The following is a 21,616-nucleotide window of genomic DNA, read 5'->3' on the forward strand; positions in this document are numbered from 1 at the left end:
TGGGAACGAGAGACAGGGCCTTTTCTGTGGTGGCTCCTCGGCTATAGAATTCCCTCCCGAATGAAATTAGATCTGCCCCCTCCCTCCTGACCTTTAGGAAGCTAGTGAAAACTTGTGGCTGTGGAACGAAGCTTTTGCAGAATGATGTCTGAGACTGGCAATCGGCCAAAGTTATTGACCACAATATATGGACTGAATATATGGACTGAGTTGGACATGATTTTATCTTGGCGAACGGCTGTTATGTAATTTTTCCTATATGTATTGGTTAATTTTAATGTTGATGTATGATTTTAGTGTTAGCATTGCATTTTTGCTGTCAGCCGGTCTGAGTCCCTCTATGGAGGTAGAGAAGATCTGGATATAAAGTTTTAAATAAATAATAAATAATAAATTTGTTCCCCATTTGTATTCTTTGAAAGATAGGCATATCTCAAAAATAGTGCACATCTCTATGGGTATTGTCATATTTCCCTAGTACTCCAACATATGTTCTCTTAAACATAAGCATAAACAAGATCAGCTTTTGAACATACTTGTGACATTGCTGATTATATGTAACAAACAGTTCCCTTGCACCATTCTTCATATACCAGACTGAATACTTTGAAGGCATTAGGTCATGGATGATCTCAGGGCAGGATTACACCTGGTTAATACTCCGAAAGAATTGTGAAAGAATATTCTAGGCTATATCCAAATGAGAGCACTGGCAAACCACCTCTGAATAAATCTTGCTATAAAATCGCTATGATGAGACTGCCATAAGTCATAGTCAATTTGAAAGAACAATTATTTGTCTTGGATACCCCATGATCCTACAATCATAAAATAGCTGCTTCTCTTCCTTCTTGTTTTCCACCAAGGCTTCCCTGGAGAAGTGTCACAAAGAGTCTTACTGTAATTGTTTATCATTCTTTTTGTAGTACTTTGTTCAGCTTCACTTTGGAAACAACAGTCAGCTTCCTGTGGTCAGCTCTCAGAAATGAGGAAAGTTGATTACATGCTTCTATTTCCAAAATTCCCACAAACCTTTGCCAGTATTCTAAGCTCTGTGATGAATGTGTGTGAAATGTTTAGCTAGTGTTCATCCTTTAATGTCCTCCCACTCCAAATAGAGAAGGAACAAATCTTGGGAGAAATAAGCTGTCCACCCTTTGAAGCAAGGCAGTAATTCTTCTTTGAGAGAGATTTATGGTCACCGGTTGACTGAATCCATAGCGAGGACATGTAAAAGCACCTTGTACTGTTGATTTCAGCATCAACTATCAAGGACATTTGAAGTGGTGGCATCCCTTTCTCTCACTTTGTGAGTTCTGCTGGGTCAGTGAAAATTTCTGCTTTAAGAATACATTATCCCCAACCCATGTCTTTTCTACGAACACACCCAACTGGGACATATAGTAACTTGTCACTGGCTGCTTTCCTAATTTGAGATAATGCAGAACATCCAACACAAAGTTAACAAATAACACAGATTTATTTGGAAAAAATTATATTTATATATTTTTATTGTACAAGTTTTTCTGAGTCACTTGAAAATAATATAGATAGTCGTCATGGCACTAGAAGAAATTAGACAATACTGTTTTTTACATTGCAAGGCAAAGAAGGGCAAGTGGTTGGGGAATAGGAGGATTGTAATTTTATTTGTTAATGACCTCTGCATATATGCTTCAAACATTGTTACCAGTCAGATATCAGAGTGAACATTCATTCAGCCTCAGTACAGCTTGTAGAGCACACAGTACCATTTACATATCTACAGAACATGAGGTATAATAGAACACAGAGGTGTCATATCATCAACGGCTGGTACAGAATATCTAGAATATCTATAATCCACACTGTGCACACAGTATGTTGACATAACTGAGGTCTTCTCCCTGCAACAAACATACATTGCACCCGTATATATATTTACACACACACGCACACACTTGCACACAAACACACTCCAATGCACATTCATGTTTGAGGTAATTTTTCCCTTAAAAATTACTATTATCAGTGCACACTGTTGTCCCAGCACACTAAGGAACAAAAGAAGGAGTGAAAAAAGGAGACTGGAATAGGCAAAGGACCTTTGGATGGGAGTATTATGTATCGATGGGGCTGGAGCATCCCATTTTTATTGTGGTGGCTCCCTATCAAGAGCAACAGGCACAAAACACAGAACTGGGCCAAGGCAGGCTATGGCATGAAAAGATAAATAAACCTAGAGTAAAACCATTTGTATTATGATTTTAAAAATTTTCTGACATTCTTCAAATCAAACTAAACTTGTGCATTGCACTCTGGCACTCACATAAACAGTGGCTGTGACTTTGAAGACAACCCTTTTCTAAACTGAGTTTTGCAGGTTTGTTTTATTTGATTAGCTAAATCAGATCCTGGGATCAGACTTTTCACTGCTATTTGAATATTTGACAAATCTAGATTGGATTCAGTTCTATATGGTTGAGCATCCTGAACCTGAGCTCTGTAATGTTCTAAAATACAAAACTTTTGTCATCAGCTGAATACGTTCACATTCAAGGGGTCAGTGCAACACTCTTGCTCATTTGTTTACAAGGTGGAAATGGATGGATGGCTGGCTCTCCAGAGATCTCCTGTACCTTCCCCACAAATTACGGTCCCTTATGTCCTCAATCTCTCAGATCCTCAGTCCCTTTTCGGACCAGCTTTTCATACACAGTATAAGTAGCAAACAAATAGCCCAAGACTGGAAAGAGATGTGAGGCTGGAGAGAGATCTGAGGATCTGTAAAATGGAGGAAGGCATGGTTTTCTGCCATTTCACAGATATCCCAAAATCCATAAATATCTGACAGCTGAAACTCTTCTGATCCCAATCATTTCAGATAAAAGATACCCAACCTGTACTATGTACATTAATATGAAGGTAAATGTCCACTGATGTTAATTGTACTCGCAGTCCAGTTCTGTGCTTGCATAATCAAAAAGAAATCTTGCTAACTTATTCCCAGCTATGTACTCACTCAATTGTGCCCCCTTTATGAAATAAACCCACCCTGGATTACAGTCCCAAATTCATTTTTTGCAGGTTAAATTTAAAAATATTTAGCTGAGTTCACAGCCTGCAAACATAGGGTAACATAGATGTAAGTCCAGGAAAATAACCATGATGTGAGAAAGCTGTGCAAGGCACCAGGCAGATCATGAGATTTGGTATTACACAGCCACTGTGCTTGTCAGCAGGGTTTAGGAGAATAGCCTTTTTGTATTATAATTCCAGAACTCCTGGAGGCTGCTGTCTATACCCATTTGAGAGTTTTAAAAAGTTAGTCCAATAAAATTACCAAGCCCTAGTTTTGAGGGACAGAGCACTGAATAGAAGCATTATTATGCTGAGTGAGGATGGGTGGGATTTGGAGTGTAAAGAGTCAAATTTCCCCTCTAGATATTCCTCTTAGGAACAGAAAATCACATGAAGCAGTCAAATGTGCTAGGTTTTACAGTACAAGTTAAAGTTACCATACATATTATGTAACTTGGAAACAGTTGGCATTTCCAGATCATACTTGCTGATTAGCTCACATTTGAGTTAAAACAGATAGTTTGCCATCTGCTTTTGCTCGGAAAACAAAAACAAAATTAAAGCCAGAATGCCAAGTGATATTTGTATCAATGCTATGAAGAATTGCCACTGCCATGTTAAAAGGTGCATTTTTCCTTCTTCAGACCAGACAAATTCACTGAAGGACAATCAGAAATATACATATAGATATGTACATACAAATGGTCTTGAAGCCACTCTCAATTCTTTATACCAAGATAGAAAGTTGCGCAATTTCTGAAGAAGAATTGGAGAAAAGCTCCTCTGTTTTTCATCTTGACAAGAAAGTTATCCACTGTATCATGGAAATTCAGCAAAACTATCCAGGTGACAGTCATCCTTAGCAAATGTTCTCACATGGTGCTGATCTTCAGCCTTGTTTCTACACCCAGTTTCTTCAAAGAAAACAAAAACAAATAGGAAACTGGGTGCTTTTCTTAATAACAAAAGAACAAGTCATAGGTGCTGCATGTGGTAACTACTTACCAGACAGCTTCAAGTATTTACAATACTGTCCTTTGAAATCACCTCCTTACAACAGTGGTGCGGTACTGTTGACAAAGTGTTTTCAAGCCTTATTCTCATGACTGTGATTTTCGGTCATTGCTTGGCCCTCACAGATCCATTGCCAATCTTCTCGGATCAGCCATTTTCTTTTTTAAGGCACGGTGCATACTCTACATACTCCATCTCAATAGAGTTCTTTTCACTGGATTGTGCATTTCTCTCTCTCCCTTGTTTGCCCTTCTCTGAGAACTTTGGATTTGATATATTTCAGGTCACTGTTGACACTGGGTCGTCGAGCAAAGGGAGAGATCATACCATAAGCATCTGACTCTTTGACTCTGTTCAGTTTGAAGGACTTTTGGTGGAAGGTGTCACCATACTGGACAGAAATCTTCCTGTGAAGGGCAGGACTCATCTCATGGGGCAACTTGGCCATACTGAAAAGTACATAGAACATCTCATTTACATTGGTGTTCTTCTTGGCAGAGACTTCAAAGTAAGCACAATTCTCATCACTGGAGACGAGCTTCTCGGCTTCTTCAGAGCTCACCTGGCGGTACAGTTCACCATGATCATGCTTATTACCACAGATCACCATGGGCAGGTCACCTGTTTCTTTAGTCTTGTTTTTTAGGCATGACTTGACTTCAAGGATCTGTTGCTGCAATCTCTTGACTTCATCAAAGGATTCTCTGTTATCCAGACTGAAGACTAGGATGAAAACATCGCCTGTAACATTCCAACAGAAAGGAGAGGCAATCTGTTATGACCTATTTACTGCATATGTCAGAACACAAATCAGTGAAAAAAAACTTGTTTATATTCTATACAGTGTTATATATATATATATATATATATATATATATATATATATGCAATGTATCAATGCAAAATCATATTTTGAAAATGGCCTCCAGCCATGGTTAAAATTTCTTTATGCTGTTATTCACCTTTATGGAGGAAATAACCACAACTTGACAAAATTACCCTTTTCAGACTACAGCTTCAAGAATCTGTCCACTATCTACCTCATCAGATTGGTTGCTTTCCCTGTCTCTGCATGCTGCTGGTACGCTGCTGGGACAGAGTCCACCAGAGCCCATGAAATGACGCAGGGCTACTTCTGGTGAGGCTCCGTCCTGGCATCACACTAAGAGGGAGCCTTGAGGAGATGGCTGACTACCCGTATTTTCACTGAGGGAGTCAGGCACAGTATGCAAGGAAGTCAGAGACAGCATGGAAATGTCAAGGAATGGCAAACCCATGACCCACAATGGTAAGGGTGTGAAGCTGGACACTGCCCCACAGTTTCCCACACTCTCCCCTGGCTTCTGGATCTCGAATGTGCTTGGAGACATGGGATAAAAAGTATATGTGATGAGATCCTATGATTGCTGAGGCAGATATCAAACCCTCCAACATTTCACAGATGAAAATTAGGGCACCTGTGGCCAAGCAATATCAAGATGGCAAATGTTATCATTGAGGAAGAATCCATGAACTGCAGCATTTTGCTTTGGCCTGAGCCTGTTGGGAAGGGTAAGATTCTGCCCCCGCTTCTCTTTCTTACTTAGTTAATTGAATGGGAACTACGTTTGAATTTTCAACTCAGTTAGTAGCAATAGAAATAAGCTGAGAACAAAGGAAGAACATGGGAGGAGAAGAGAGAAACTGGGACAATTTAAATGCAGCTGAAAAGTGAGACAACAGAGGATTAATCCAGACTGGAAAACTGGGACAATTAGAGGGTATGACACATCTCTTATAGAACCCCATCATGAAAGGAAAATATTCATTCCTTTGAACATCTGGTTTGACCCTTAATACCTTCTGCCTGGGCAAAAATGCTGCAGAAACGTTTTTATCCAGAAGATGGAGGTCAATTCTGCAACTTTTGATCCAAAAGAAGTAACTTTGTCAAGCTCTAAAAGCGACAGCTGCAGCATGAGTGTTAATAAAAAACTTAATCCTTTTTGCTTGAAGTTTCTATTTTCTTTGTCTCTTTTATTATTTCCTTCTCTTTCATTCCCCTTAGCAGCATCCTCCAGACACAACAATGCTGCAGTGTTAAATGACCTCCTTCCCCACCTTCCTTCTCCACCTAAACCACATGCTTTTCAAAACATAAAAGGACCCCTGTTAGCAGGATTATCACCGCTGTGATACAGTGCTCCTTACAGTATTCAAAAAAATATGGGACTTGACTTTAAGACTTAGATTGATTCAGCATCTGAAGAATAATCTAAAGGGGTTTTTATACACATAGAGCTTTACGAAATCCTTAATGTTTAAATGTTTTCCACTAGAATGAGACAAACACAGGTTTGCAAGTTTAACGACCTTTCTGCACGACAGAATTAGTTTATCACAATAATCACTTCCATACTGAGCTCTTTTCCTGAGGTTTTCTGCTATGTGTCTCTTTGCAGTATTTTTGTGGAGGTAAGTTATTTCTCTATTTGATTTATTGCTTTATATCTTGCTTTTCTCCTAAATGGAACTCAATGTTTCTTGAGATGGCAATGGTCAAACTAGGTGTTTAGAGGAATCCATATTTTTTTAGTTCCACAATTTGAATTCACCAGAAAAATGTGCCTCAGCAGTTGAGGTGGCAAATTCATCTCACATTTACCTAAATTCAAAGTATATAGTTAAGAGAAATCAACTGAAGGAGAATGTAGAAAAGAAAAATATATAACATCTATTTTGGCCATTGTCACCAGAGGCATTTTTAGGGCAAAACCATTGCTAAAGTGTCGAGCTGTGATACCTGCACACCACCAGCCATTGGTATTAAAACATGATCTTTGCCATTGAAACACATCACTTTATGCTAGAAATCACTAGAAAGGGCTGGGAAGAGCTTCGGTTAGAAACCTTGTCACTATTCATTGAGGTTTGGCTCTCATGTTTAACTCCTGTATTTCCTTCATTCTGAAATACACTTTCCCTTATATTAACATATTGTTTTCTGTTGGTAGTGCATCTAACAAATCTTAGAATTGAAGAAATATGGTATTAAATAAATAATCTAGAGATATGAAAACTACAGAACTACAAGATGCAATAAAAATACTGATAAAACTATTTCCAAGGTGCATCAAAAACATGATAGGCAGTTACTAGGATGTCCTTCCTTAAAAAAAAAAAGCCCACTACAATGCACTATGCAATGCATGTCCTTTGTACAGGAAATCCAAAGTTAAAATGTGCTTGGAAACATGGGATATAAAGTGTATGCGATTTTGCCTATTATTTTCAGCCTTACACACCTCCATCCCATACAATCAATCTCTGATGAGGGACTTGCTTGTTCTCCCCCAAAGTGGTTTGTCTTGACTTGGGCTGACTTGAACAGCTATTAGTAACCCAAATATACAAATAAAAGTTCCAACCTGTGAGAATAGAAAGCCTTCTCATGGCAGGGAATGGGTGATTCCCAGAAGTATCCAAGATGTCCAGCTGGTACATGTCACCGCGAATGTTGTAGACTTTGCGATGGAAATCTTCAATTGTGGGTGTGTACTGGTCTTCAAAGCGACCATTGAGAAACCGTGAGACAATGGAACTCTTGCCAACCCTGGAGGCTCCCAGCACAACCATCCGGTAGGAGTTCTTGGCCGGCACACTCAAGGTGCAGTTCCCACTGGACATAGTTTTCATCATTGCTTGAATCTGCATGGAATAATAAAATAAATGTTTTATTCTTGACAGTGAAAAGTTACAAGTCCAGAAAAATATGTAGAAATGACAGTGCAGAACTGAGACTCCAAGCAACAAATTCATTGTTAGGCAGAACTTGACAAAGTTCTTTTTTTGGACTATAGTTCCCAGGAGCTCCCATTCAACGTGGTCATGCTGTTTAGGAAGTTTTGAGAATTATAGTCCAAATAAGTAACTTCTCTAGGCTTTGGCACTAGGATGAACTAAAGTAAGGAATCTACTGTTGGGTTGTCTCAGGACACACCTCTACCCTGACCCAAAATGTTCATACGTTGGCAATGGGAGCATATCAGGAAGGTTTCCTTGCATCACCATCTCCCTCCTTGGCAGACCTGGTTTCATGCTTTGACACTTAAGATAAGAGTGTGCATTCAAATAGTGTCAATGCTGCGAAAAAAACACAAAATTGCATGGAGATCACTTAAGAATCTTATACTTCATTTTCATGTTGCCAGATTGGAAAACCTGTATGTATCCCATCCCCACTTCTGTAGTGGAGATTATGTCCCCACAAAGGAAATCACAAAAAACTATCTTCTTGGGATGCTTTATCTGAAGACAGCTCAAAGAAGTATGACATGGAAATGCATTTTGCATTGTCTTTCCCAAAACAATAATGGCCCACACACACATAATACCTGAACAAAGAGTCCCCAGATGAGATAAGGAATGAAAAAAATATTTTGCACATGATCAGAGCATAAACATGTTAGACACTGAAAATTACGGGAACTCTAGTGCTTTTAAATGTACTTTCCAACTACTAAACTCACATCATGATAAAAAGGAAAATATAGAAGGGTACCCTATAATAAATGTCACACAACAAGACACACTTACAGAGCTTTGTTAATTTTGATATTAAAGGTATTAGTTCACAGAAGTAGCCATATTGTCATGTTATAAAGGTAGCCATATTGTCATGCTAGATGCACCATGCCTCTGTGAACTCATGACAAATTTTGTCTGTTTGCAGAAGCTAAACAGGGCTCGGTGTAATTAATACTTGGATCGGAGATTACCAGCAAGCCCTAGGAACCTCCAGGTAAGACTAGGAAAGAATTTGACCTGAAACATTGAAGAGCTGTTGGCAGGTTGAGTAGACTATTCTGAGCTTGATGGAGCCATAGTCTGACTCATGGTACTAAAGCTTCCTCCTCCCCTCCCTCACTTTCCCTCCTTTCTCTCTCTCTTACACAAACCATCTCCACCAGCTGTCTCAATCTGACAGGGACAGTCCCAGTTAATCTTGAGAAACTTACTTTTTTTTAGCTCCTTTTCAAAATATCCACAATTTGGGGGTTTCTGGCCAATGTAGATAGGGTTTTAGCCCCATGTAATGCTACCTGGCCAAATGTGTCTCATTTTTCAACTATGAAATATAGGAGGATATACACTACGTGCATTCATGCATATGCATGCATGCACGCACTCTTATTGTTGCATAAATATATGTTTAGAGCTCACTTCTCTAAATGCAGGGCTTTGGCAGATGCATATCTTTGCATTGATATATGTGGCAAAAGCAGGGGGAAGCTTATATTTAGACTTCAAATATGGAAAGAGGTCCAGTTAGTTCCGTTTCTAGGTAAAGCTCAAACAAAGTTGTTGTGAAAGAAAGAGTGGCTTATTTTGTTATGCACTGCTTATATAAGACTGGGTTTTGGATTATATATGTTCCCAGATCTGGTTGCTCATCTTTGTTTATTTTCCAATCTTAAAAAATGTAATATCTTGACTCATTTTAAAGTTCTGTATCAACAGCAAAACAGCTGTTCCTACTAAGAGCTGGGGGAGCCTGGGTCACTTTTCTCAGATCTTGGCAAATATACTTGTGAATTATAGCTTCTCAAATCAAATCCTCCACCCAGGGTTCTTGTAGGCATAATGACCTTCCCAACTACATCATTACAGCATATACCGATAACCATGTGTGGGGAACGCTTAGATTTTGTGCTTCTGCAAGGCAGGGGGTTGGACTGGATGGCCCTTCTGATCTCTTCCAAGGGTGCATCTACACTGTACAATAATGCAGTAATGCAGTTCAATTGTCATGGCGCAATGCTGTGGAATCATACATGTAGTTTTGTGATTACCAGCATTCTTTGGCAGTGAAGGTTAAAGATCTTACTATAACTCCCCTGATTCCATAGCAATAGCCATGGATAGTGAAGTGGTGTCAAATTGCATTAATTCTAAAGTGTAGATACACCCTAACACTATGATTCTATGAGTTTGTTGATACCACTTTCACTGCATGGATGTATTCTACAGAAACCTGGAATTTGTTATTTGTCAAACACTAGAGCTATTTAGCAGAATATTCTAAATAATTCACAAAACCCCATAGGATGGAGCAATTAAAGTGGTACCAGACTGCTATGATTATGTAGTGTGAAAAAAGACTGTAGCCCAATCCAATAGCTTTTTCAAGCTCTTAAGGGAACAATGTATGAATTAACTTTGGTACAGATTTTGTTTTGTAACCCTAAATAAGGCAGAACATCATTTTGTCATGGCCAATATAGTGTAACAGACAGTTTAATACTATATAAGAACATAGGGAAGGCAGAAAACTGGATGGTCAGAGCCCAGAGGCAAAGCTCCATAATGTGAATTGGAATAAAACTATTATTTCAAGTATACTTAGGGGAAACACATTTTTACTGAACCAAAGAGTACTGTTTTTCATTACATGTTTTAAGACACACAGAATTGTTCCTGCCTCAGTGTGAAACATGGAGGGATAGCTGGCCCTGTTGTAGATTTTGATAAATAATAGCGTTTTGGAGGGATGCTAAGTAGAATGAGGCACTTGCCTTAGATTTTTGATGTCTTAAAAGGGCATAAAATTGAGCAAGGAAAGGGAGACACAGAATAACGTTGGTATTATAAGTACCATGACTTGGGGGAGAAGAGACATTGTTTGATGTTCTTTTCAGAAATCACAGGATGACAATTTGACAGCCAGATGTGAACAATCCATTGGAAAGTTCATGTGTGCAGCATCTATGAAAGTTAGAACCAGGTAGCCACACACCTGTGCATGGTTACCCTGTCTGGTGAACCACCAGGGCTATGATTTGGAACATAAATCTTAGGTCGTGAAAGACTTCCAGGTAGTAGAATGTCTCCATCCACCCAGGTTAAACATTGTATCTTCTGTGGATTGCTGCGAGTTTTCTGGGCTGAATGGCCGTGTTCCAGAAGCATTCTCTCCTTAGGAGAGAATGTTTCTGGAACATGGCCATACAGCCCAGAAAACTCACAGCAATCCATTGATTCTGGCCATGAAAGACATCCACAACACATTGCATCTTCTCAACATAAATAGCTACCAAAGATTCACAGTGTAGACACCATGACAGAAGATAAATGAAGATGTAGACTTTCACACATGCTACTATATAGAGAGGTGCCAGATGTAGAATAATGAATATGTAACAATATATGTCATAATAATTGGGGGAAATGTAACAAGTAACTGTATGTGCCTGTTCAGTCTTCTGTTCAAGTGGTCACTGTTGATGGACAACCTCAGGGTACTTACTAGCTCTACAAATTTTATCTTTGAGTGCAATGTTTTAGGCTTGTGCTCATGGGAATAGTCACTTCCACATAGATTTCACTAAATTTATGAGACTTATTTATGATATTTGTTTAGGATTACAGTGGGCCCTTGGTATCCATTGGGGTTTGATTCCAAGAGTCCCCCATGGATAGGGAAATCTATGGATACTCAACCCCCATGATATACAATAGCATAGTATATTGGTTCTCATTATATAAAATGGCAAAACCAAGGTTTGCTTTCTGAACTTTTCTTTTAAAAATATATTCAAACCATGGATAGTTGAATCTGTGGATACACAATCTGTGGATACAGAGGGCTGACTGCACATTGTTAAAACTTCTTGGCAATTTTCTTGATTTGAACAGAAATTTGGAATTAGACCTCACAGTCAAGATACTTATGGGATTTAATACCATATGCCTGTAATGCACAATTCATATTGATTACTGACAACATTTAAATGATATTGAATGCCACCTATAAGATACCGCCAAATAACAGCTGTGAAATATCAAGTTCTGAAACCAATTCATATCCAATATTACACATACGTAATATTGGATATGAATCCAAGATAATTACTAAATATTTAACGTAGGTTAAATATTTAGTAATTATCTGAAACCTGTTTCATGGCAACACTCGTGGGTAATAATAATGATTTCTTGAAGACGATTCATTTTAATTGGCTTCCAAAATGATTTGTTGACTTCATTTTCCCATGCTACAGTTCCCATGCCAATCTATAGCCATGTAGTGATACAATGAAAAATGCTGAAGTATATGTGCACATTATGATAGCCTCCATAAACCCCTCTCAGTAGGATAGTTTGAAAAAGTGGGTTACAGTGTCAATCTACACCAACCAAGTCTATAATTTTTCAACTTCACCAGAAGTAGGCATTTTGTAAAGCCTACTTCTGAAGTACTCATTCAAAATCAACTAACGCAATGTGTATTATGGTACAAACAGCTTGCAACAATATATTTTTGTTGTGTGTGGGGAGAGGGGGCGGGGAATGAATTTTCTAGCAAGCTATTGTGGGGATAGAAGTAAAATGTCTAAGTGAGACAAAAGCCCACGCAGAGGATGCCAACATCTCTGCCAGTCAAAAACTCCTCAACCTTTTGTACTTCAACCCTGTGCGACACAATTCAACTACAACTAGGATAAGAACTAGTTTTTGTATAAAAATAAGAAAATGGTTGAAAAGAAGGTTCCAGATAAACAGGCATAGCCCTAAATCCTACTTTTACTCCTCAACAGATTAATCGAATCAATAGGATTTGCCTATTTGATAACTCACAATTCCAACAGTTAAGTCAATGGATTTACTCCATTTTGACAAGGCTCCAGCCACTGTGTACCCAATGCAACAGTCTTCAATGGATTAAAAAATACAGTAGAGTCTCGCTTATCCAACCTGTGGTTTTTGCCAGTATGTTTCTCTGAATCATAGCTTATAGCTTCTGGTAATAGTCAGTGGTCGTCCCCCCCGACCCTAAGTACTAACTTACTATGACTGAACCTGTTCTGTTTAGCTTTCCAGGCTTGGATGGGATCTCTGGTGCTTTCAAATCAATTCCAAATTATAAAAATCCTATCACAGGCATAAATAGAGAGTGTATGATTTGCTCAAGGTCATTCATAACAAATACTGAGGATGTCTGAGCAAAGATTCAGTCCTTGGTCTTCTGGAGTTCTGTTGCATTATTCTGGCCACAACACAGCGCTGTGTCTTTTACATTTCCTTACATGTTTTACTTCAAGAGATGGTGCAATTAGAATTTATATCCATCTATTGTTTTACAATTGTCTCTTTTGGAGGTTCTTCTTCTCCTTGATCTGTTACAAAGCTGTCAAGGAATATAACCAGAGGATGTAAAGTTTTAACTTCCTTCTTCAATATAGTGTTACTTTTGAAGACATCAATGCACTGCATATTACAAACTTGGTTCTGCCTGTGGGTGGGAATATTTAGAAATACAATTTAGGCATTCAAACCAAAGGGCAAGGCAAACTTGCCAAGGAAATGCAAATACAGCAAATATGAGTCCTAGATATGAATGATTTTCAATATCTCATTCTCTGTAATTCTAGAAATTTGGGAAGTGAAGGAAAACTCCATTTGGGAGAAATCATATTTGGGTACAAGACACTCATTTTGTTATACATAGAACTTCCATGAGCCTTCATTGCAATACTTATTGAAACATTTGGAAAGATGTTGGGGGAAAGACAGCAAGAACAGGAAACTGAAAGCCTTTCTGATCTTGAACCTAACAGGTCCATGTTCCTAGCCTAAAAGCTAATGTTGAAAGGTAATGTTAGGCTATCGCCATAATGGTTGATGGATTCTGAAAGTTGTAATCCAAGAGTAATATTTCCAGAGGTTGCCTTGGCTTTAAAGCAGAATTTCTCAACCTGGGGGTCGGGATCCCTGGGGGGTGTTGAGGGGGTGTCAGAGGAGTCGCCAAAGACAGTATTTTCTGTGGGCCATGGAGGTTCTATGTGGGAAGTTTGGTCCAATTCTATCATTGGTGGGGTTCAGAATGCTCTGATTGTAGGTAAACTCTAAATCCCAGCAATTACAACTCCCAAATGTGAAGGTCTATTTTCTACAAACTCCACCAATGTTCACATTTGGGCATATTGACTATCTATGCCAAGTTTGGTCCAGATCCATCATTTTTTGAGTCCACAATGCTCTCTGGATGTAGGTGAACTACAACTTCAAAACTCAAGGTCAGTGCCTACCAAACCCAGTATTTTTTGTTGGTCATGGGAGTTCTGTGTGCTAATTTTGGTTCAGTTCCATCATTGGTGGAGTTCAGAATGCTCTTTGATTGTAGGTGAAATATAAATCCCAGCAACTACAACTCCTAAATGACAAAATCAATCTCCCTCAACCCCACTAGTATTCAAATTTGGGCGTATTGAGCATTTGTGCCAAATTTGGTCCAGTGAATGAAAATACATTCTGCATATGAGATATTTACATTACGATTCATAACATTAGCAATATTACAGTTATGAAGTAGCAATGGAAATAATTTTGTCATTGGGGGTCACCACAATATGAGGAACTGTATTAAGGGTCATGGCATTAGGAAGGCTGAGAGCCACTGCTTTATAGGATACTTTCAATGCCTCTTCCATTTGCCCTTTACCTTGTACTTACTATTATCATTGTTTGTAAAAAATTAAATAAATAAAAATAAAACTGATATACTCCTGTTCTTCTGGAGTCATCTGCTATTATGCCAGTTAGCTTTAAGGTACTGCCCTGGTGATGCATCTGGAGCCAAACATTGGAATATTTTGCAACAACCCGATCTGCGTATTCTTATTTAGCAGCACATCTTGTTTTAAAACAATTGTGCCCCATATAATTGATTATCTCACCAAAAAGGTAACAAATCAAAGTTCTTTAGTCTTAAGTATACACCAAAATATTTATAAACCACTGCATCTTTGCAAATATTAATATATCCACAGTTGGTCATGGTTTTCCTTTGCATTATGTTGGATTGGCTTGTGGCTTTTATGCTCGTGGAGTAATGAATCTGGTCTTTTAGTCAGAATATTTTTTTTAAGATGCAAGATACTGTATCCATTCACTACCTTGAATAGAGTCTTTACAGTTAAGACTAAAACCCAGAGTGGATTAATCACTTGTGGATATGGAAGCTTCCAGCTGCTACTGCACTGAGCCTGGGGCAACCCATAGGTATTTTAAATCCCACAACATGTTTCATCAGAGGTGGAGATGATTTTCATGTTCCCGAATCCCACTTCACTGTTGTCCACTTCTGGGATTTCAGTGCTATAATAGCAATGGACAGCATGATGGATTGGCTTGAGCATTGGATTCAAGCTCTGGAGGGTTCAAATCCCTGCTCAGCCATGGAATCCTACTGGATGACTTGCTGGTTTTGACCTATAAAGCCCTGTATAGCTCAGGTCCAGATTATTTGAAGGACTGTTTCTACAAACCTGTCAGATATCTAATATAATCTGGGGAGGGCCTTCTCTCTGCCCCACCACCTGTTCAAGTGTGTTTGGTGGGAACAAGGAAGAGGGCCTTTTTGGTGGCTGCTCCCAGATTTTGGAAGTCCCTCCCAAGGAAGACCAGGATGGCCCTATCCCTGTTAGCCACCTGCAAGAAGGTAAAGACATGGCTGTGCCAGCAAGCATTTGGGGGAGGACGAGGGACAGCCTGCTAGGGAGGTTTAAATGAAATTTTAACTATATTTATTGTATTTTTATTGTATTTTATTTTTGTATCCAAACAGTAATCTGTAATTGCTTGTTTATTTTTTGTATTTACCTTGCTTTAGATTGTCATTAGATTGTGTGGTTGTAAGCTGCCTTGCATCCTCATGGGGGGAACGGCAGGGTATACATAAAGTTAATAATGATGATGATGACTTGGCCAGATCTTATTCTTTCAGCCTCAGAGGAAGGAAAAGGCAATCCCCATCTGAATAAATCTTGCCAAAAAACCTCAGTGCCTTAGGGTCTCCTTAAGGCAGAAAATATCTGAATGCAAACTACAACAACAGCAATAATAACAGGAAGTGGAAACACATCACTTCTGGTTTATGGAAAGTAAATGACCATAGAATCATAGAATAATAAAGTTGGAAGATACAACATGGCCCATCTAGTACAATCCCCTGCCATGAAGGAAAAGCACAATCAAAGCACCCCTGAAAAATGATAATCCATCCTCTGTTTAAAGCCTCCAAGGAAGGAGCTTCCATCACACTTGGAGGCAGAGAGTTCCACTGCCTCAGAGAAATGTTGAACATTTCTCATGGTCAGGCAGTTCTTCCTAATATTCATGTGGAATCTCCTTTCCTGTAATTTGCTAAGGACTCATGAGAAGTGCATATATTGTTTTAGAAAAGAAATACCTGCCCCAGAGGCTTCTATGAGCACAATCTCCCTCTAAAACAGTGTTTCTCAACCAGGGGGTCGAGACTTCTGTTGGGGGGGGGGGGGGCTGCAAGGTGGTCTTATAGGGGTCACCAAAGACCATCAGAAAACACAATACTTTCTGTTGGTCAGTAGGGTTCTGTGTTGGAATTTTGGCCCAGTTTTATCGTTGGTGAGGTTCAGAATACTCTCTCATTGTAGGTGAACTATAAATCCCAGCAACTACAACTTCCAAATGTCAAGGTCTATTTTCTGCAAACTCCACCAGTATTCACATTTGGGCATATTGAGCATCCATGCCAAGTTTGGTCTGGATCCATCATTGTTTGAGTCCACAGTGCTCTCTGGATGTATGTAAACTACAGCTCCAAAATTCAAGGTCAATGCTCACCAAACCCTTCCAGTATTTTCTGTTGGCCATGGGAGTTCTGTGTGCCAATTTTGGTGGAGTTCAGAATGCTCTTTAATTAAAGTTTAACCATAAATTCCAGCAACTACAACTCCAAAATGACAAAATCAATCCCCCCCCCCCACCCAACACAACCAGTATTCAAATTTGGGCATATTGGGTATTTATGCTAAATTCTGTCCAGTGAATGAAAATACATCCTGGATAACAGATATTTACATTATGATTCATAATAGCAGCAAAATGACAGTTATGAAGTAGCAATCAAAATAATTTTATGGTGGGGGTCACCACAACATGAGGAACTGTATTAAGGGTCACAGCATTAGGAACATTGAGAACCATTGCACTAAAACAAAGTACACACTTCCAAATTGCCTTGTTTCAGTGCAAATATGAAAGGCGTAGTTTAGCGTAGCCACTGCATCTCCAAATATCCAGAGACAAAGGCTGTTTTAGATCTACCTCAAAATCTTATGTTTCATGCTACGGTTGCACTCCTATGTATCTTTCCTTGTGGATAAACCCACTGGTGTGAATAAAATTGATTAGGTTCAAGCTACAAGTAAGATAAATACAATCTTATATACTAACTCTTCATTGCATTTTAAAAGACATTTCATGCTAAGTTTGCCATTTCTGATATCAAGGTACAATATTTTAATTCATCCTGGTTAGGATGTCATGAAGAGGAGGGTATCCTCCCTATTTTATTTCCTCATTAGTATACTAATTACTATAATTAGTATAAATTATACTAATTTATGTAATGCTTTTGATACACAATAAATAAACAAATCCGAAGAGTGTTGTTTGACTCCAATGATGGATCCTAATAAAGCAAAGGTTTAGGTTAAAGATGTCATAGGACATTAGATTGGTTCAATTGTTGCAATTATTTGATAAATGGAAGATGATAACTTTAAATCAGAAGCTTACTCATGCCGTGTTTCACCTCTATACCTGTGACACAAAGCACAATACGAATATATTGTTGTGCGTCTGTGGGGTACACAGATTGGTGCATTTTAAATCATTGTGCTTCGTGTGGGAACTCTCTATTTATCTTTCATTTCTATTTCACAGATCTGGGCTTTCAAATTGACACGAACCCACTCCAGGTGAACAGAGGTATTGTTATTCATCATTTTGTTTCCTCCTCGCACAGTTTTAAGGCTTTCCTTCCATATGCCAGCAACATCATCATCACTCAGAATTGAGAGAGCAAGGTGAAATGGTCAAATATATCATTAGTCATGCTGGTATTTTGTAAACAAACTGAAATGTTCTCCCCATGTTCATACATGTGAACTGCACTATCTTCTGTCCTAGCAGATGCACAGATGCATCCACTCTGAGATTGCTTGAAGACACAACTTTTCAATTGTATTAGTTTTAATATCTTCTCTACACCACTCTTCACAATCTAAGCCTATTTGCCCCATTATGGATTCTAGAAAGGTTTCTGCTCAAATCCATCCAAATGCACAGCTATTCAATGCCTCAGGCACTTTGATTTCTGCAGCTAGTTATTAGACTTTGAATTGCTCCCTAAAAGTCCACAGTCTGTGCACTTCAGAACAATTATCTTCCCTGCCCCATGAAGATGCTTTTTCCTTTGTTTGCACTTCTCTCTGCAGCTTTTTCCGACTCACTGAAATTGCCTTTATTGATTCACAGAACACCCTTCAGGTATCTGCTTGTGTGGAGTGCATTGGAGAGATGGAAAGGGAAATCTTGGCCATTTTGCAAAGAGCCAGGATTAGATATAGAGCGAGAAGTATAGATGCGGGAACTGAATAAAGGGATAAAAAGTACAGAACTCTGTATAATGTCTAGTTCAGTTTTCATAACAGTTGGAGTTCTCTAACATCAGAACCTTTGATCGAAAGGACTGTTTTTTCCTCCACCCAGGCATCTCTACATTTAAAATTTCAGTACTTTCCCCTAAGCAAATGCTTCTGCTGATTTTCCAGTAACATATGATGGTCATGATTCTTTGCTTGATGAATCATGGCATGGAGAAAACAAAGAAATAACCATAAAGTGGGTTGCTGTGAGTTTTCTGGGATATCTGGCCATGTTCCAAAAGCATTCTCTCCTGATGTTTCACCCACATCTATGGCAAGCATCCTCAGAAGTTGTGAGGTGTGTTGGAAACTAGGCACTTCCCTGCTATAGATGTAGGTGAAATGTCAGGAGAGAATGCTTCTGGATCATTGCCATACCTCCCAGAAAACTCACAGCAACCCACTTTATGGTTATTTCTTTGTTTTCTCCATGCCTCAGTTTGACATCAAGCAAAGAATCATGACATCAAGCAAAGAATAATCATGTCCACTATCTAAAACATGGCTATACAACCTGGAAAAATCACAGAAATTCTGTGAGTCTTCAACAACACAAACTATAAAGTGACTTGGTGAATTGACTATAAGCTGGTTTCAGCCCAAATGTTTATTCTCTACGCCCCAGTCCCAGCGCTATTGGCTTTATTAATGATAAGTAGTTAGATATATATGTATTTCTCGTGTCAGGAATAACTTGAGAAACTGAAAGTCACTTCTGGTGTGAGAGAATTGGCATCTACAAGGATGTTGCCTAGGGGGCACCCGGATGTTTTGATGTTTTACTATCCTTATGGGAGGCTTCTCTCATGTTCCTGCATGGGGAGCTGGAACTGACAGAGGGAGCTCATCCAAGCTCTCCCCGATACGAACCTCCGACCTGTTGGTCTTCAGTCCTGCTGGCACAAGGGTTTAACCTATTGCACCACTGGGGGCTCCTAGGTAGTTAGATGAGACAGACAGATAAAAAGCACCTGGAGACCAACTGATACTTACCACTTTTCCCTATTCATAGCTGCCAGTGAACTAACATTGCTTTTTACATTCTTCTTGTTATTTCTGACCAATGGCAACCCAAGGGCAAATGCATTGCTGGGTTTTCTTGGCAAGGTTTGCTCAGAATAGGTTGGCCAGTGCCTTCCTCTAAGGCTGCAAGAGTATGACTTGTCTAAGGTAACCCAAAAGATTTCCAAGGCTGAGTGGACAAACTCTGGTCTCCAGAGTCTAGTCCAGTGGTTCTCAACCTATAGTCCGTGGACCACCAGTGGTCCGCGAGAACTAAAATATGGTCTGCAGCCTCACAGTTACTACATTGTTGCAATGAGAGTGACTGCTCTCACAAAACCCTCTTATAGTGCTGAGGCTTATTAAATATGGTTTTCTGCGGGTGAGCAGATTGTGACTAGTGGATGGCATAAGTTCTATATCAGAAACTAGATGTGATCTATCCAATGCAATTTTCTGAATCAGCATCCCAAATAACCAAATCAACTCTAAAGTTGACCAAAAACTGATTCGTAACCCTTTTGGTACTAATGTTGGAGAGTGGTCCCTGGTCAACTGGTTTCTGGTCAACAGGTTCCCAGTGAAGTTGACCCTGGTCAAAAAGAGGTTGGGAACCACTGGTCTAGTCTAAGGCTCAAACCACTACAAAACAGTAGCTATTATTTCTTTGGATTTTTTTTTTTTTTGCTTTTTCATCCTAAAAGCATGGTATATGTAATATGTAAATATTTCCTGACTTGATGCCACCAAAAGGGAGAGCATCACAGAGAACCCCATCAGAACAGAAATCATTTTTGCAGGTAAGACCAAAGTGCGTGGAGAGGCAATCCACCTGTCCTGAAAAGAAACCCGCTCTTTGGGGGCTTTACAGCAAGGACAACAAAACCGACTTGATTCTCCCCTTTGGTTGGCTCTACCGCCAAACAATGCAGTTTGAACTACATTATATGGTCAGTGTAGAACCATATAATAAACGGCATGATATGGGTCTGCACTGATTATGTAATGCAGTTCAAACATTATTTTTGGAAGTGCAGAACTAGGCTGTGTCCCAATGTAAGGCTTTGGGTTTGGGGCTCGCCTCTACTCCCTGAACACTCAAAAAAAACCCCAAACACCCGTCTCTCTACTATTGAGAGCGCCAACTCTCTCCAGCCAGGTTTCCTCCTCCCTGGATAAATGATGAAGAGGCGAGCCAAGCAGGTCCGCAGGATCCCGACCTGTTCTCTCCAAAAAGATCTCCTCCACCTCATTCCCCTGGAACCGCTTGTGTTGGGGCTCTTGTTCTGGGATTCTTGTCCCTGGGCTTACCTTTCTTTCTCTTTTTCGGAAAGGAAATCCCGGCTCGTGGCGCAGCGCTCAGATGGGATGCCTCTCCGGACGAGACTCAAGGGCTGCTGGAGTGGAAAGCTGAGGCTTCCTTCTTCTCCAATTCTCCGCTGTTTCTCCTTCCTTGAGTTGGAAGCAAGGGAAGGGTAACTGGCTGCTGTTGGAGAGGCGTGGGCTCTTCCCCTCCTCGCCTCAGGACAAGCCGGGCTGAATCACAGGACGCGCATGGCTCAAAGTTTACGCACAAGGAGCAGGAGGTGCAGCCTCTTCCCTCCTGGACTTGGATGAAGGCGCGCTCTCTCTCTCTCTCCCTCGCTTTTCCTTCTCCCCTCCCTCTTCGCCTTCCTCTCTTCCGCCACGAGTCTCAGTTCACTCCCCTCCAGACCTGGCACTCGCTTTCCCTCCACCTCAAGCTTGGACACTTGATTGCCTTGGCAGCTGGAAATCCAGATAACTTATTGGGGGGCTCTGAAGCGACATCTATCCCCAGGAACTAGGGAATGCATCCTCTCCACTTTTGGCAAGACTATTATTGTTCTTTTTATTAATATCCTGCTTTCCTCTCCTGCTGCCTCATCACACTAGAGGAAAAAGCAACTTTAAATCCAATTTCTGCCTCCTGCAGAATTCTGAGGTTTGTAGTTTAGGAAGGAGCCTTTAACAGCCTCACTCAAACGACAAACCCCAGAATCCTGCAGGAG

General features: G+C 39.8%; 1 protein-coding gene across 2 annotated transcripts; it reads right to left on the reverse strand.

Moving 5' to 3' along the window:
- Positions 1 to 1,494: 1,494 nt before the first annotated feature.
- Positions 1,495 to 21,396, reverse strand: RASD2 (RASD family member 2). Of its 2 annotated transcripts, XM_060776956.2 has the most exons (3): positions 20,898 to 21,396; positions 7,482 to 7,761; positions 1,495 to 4,815 (listed from the first exon to the last, which is right to left on the reverse strand). In XM_060776956.2, the coding sequence occupies exons 2-3, from the start codon at positions 7,750 to 7,752 to the stop codon at positions 4,286 to 4,288; spliced, it is 801 nt and encodes a 266-aa protein (XP_060632939.1). In that variant the 5' UTR covers positions 7,753 to 7,761; positions 20,898 to 21,396; the 3' UTR covers positions 1,495 to 4,285. The 2 variants fall into 2 exon arrangements, with proteins under 2 accessions (XP_060632939.1, XP_060632938.1); XM_060776955.2 differs by lacking the exon at positions 20,898 to 21,396 and having other exon boundaries at positions 7,482 to 7,767.
- Between the last annotated feature and the right edge of the window lie 220 nt (positions 21,397 to 21,616).

Source organism: Anolis sagrei, chromosome 5 (assembly GCF_037176765.1).
Source record: "Anolis sagrei isolate rAnoSag1 chromosome 5, rAnoSag1.mat, whole genome shotgun sequence".
Taxonomy (NCBI): Eukaryota; Metazoa; Chordata; class Lepidosauria; order Squamata; family Dactyloidae; genus Anolis; species Anolis sagrei.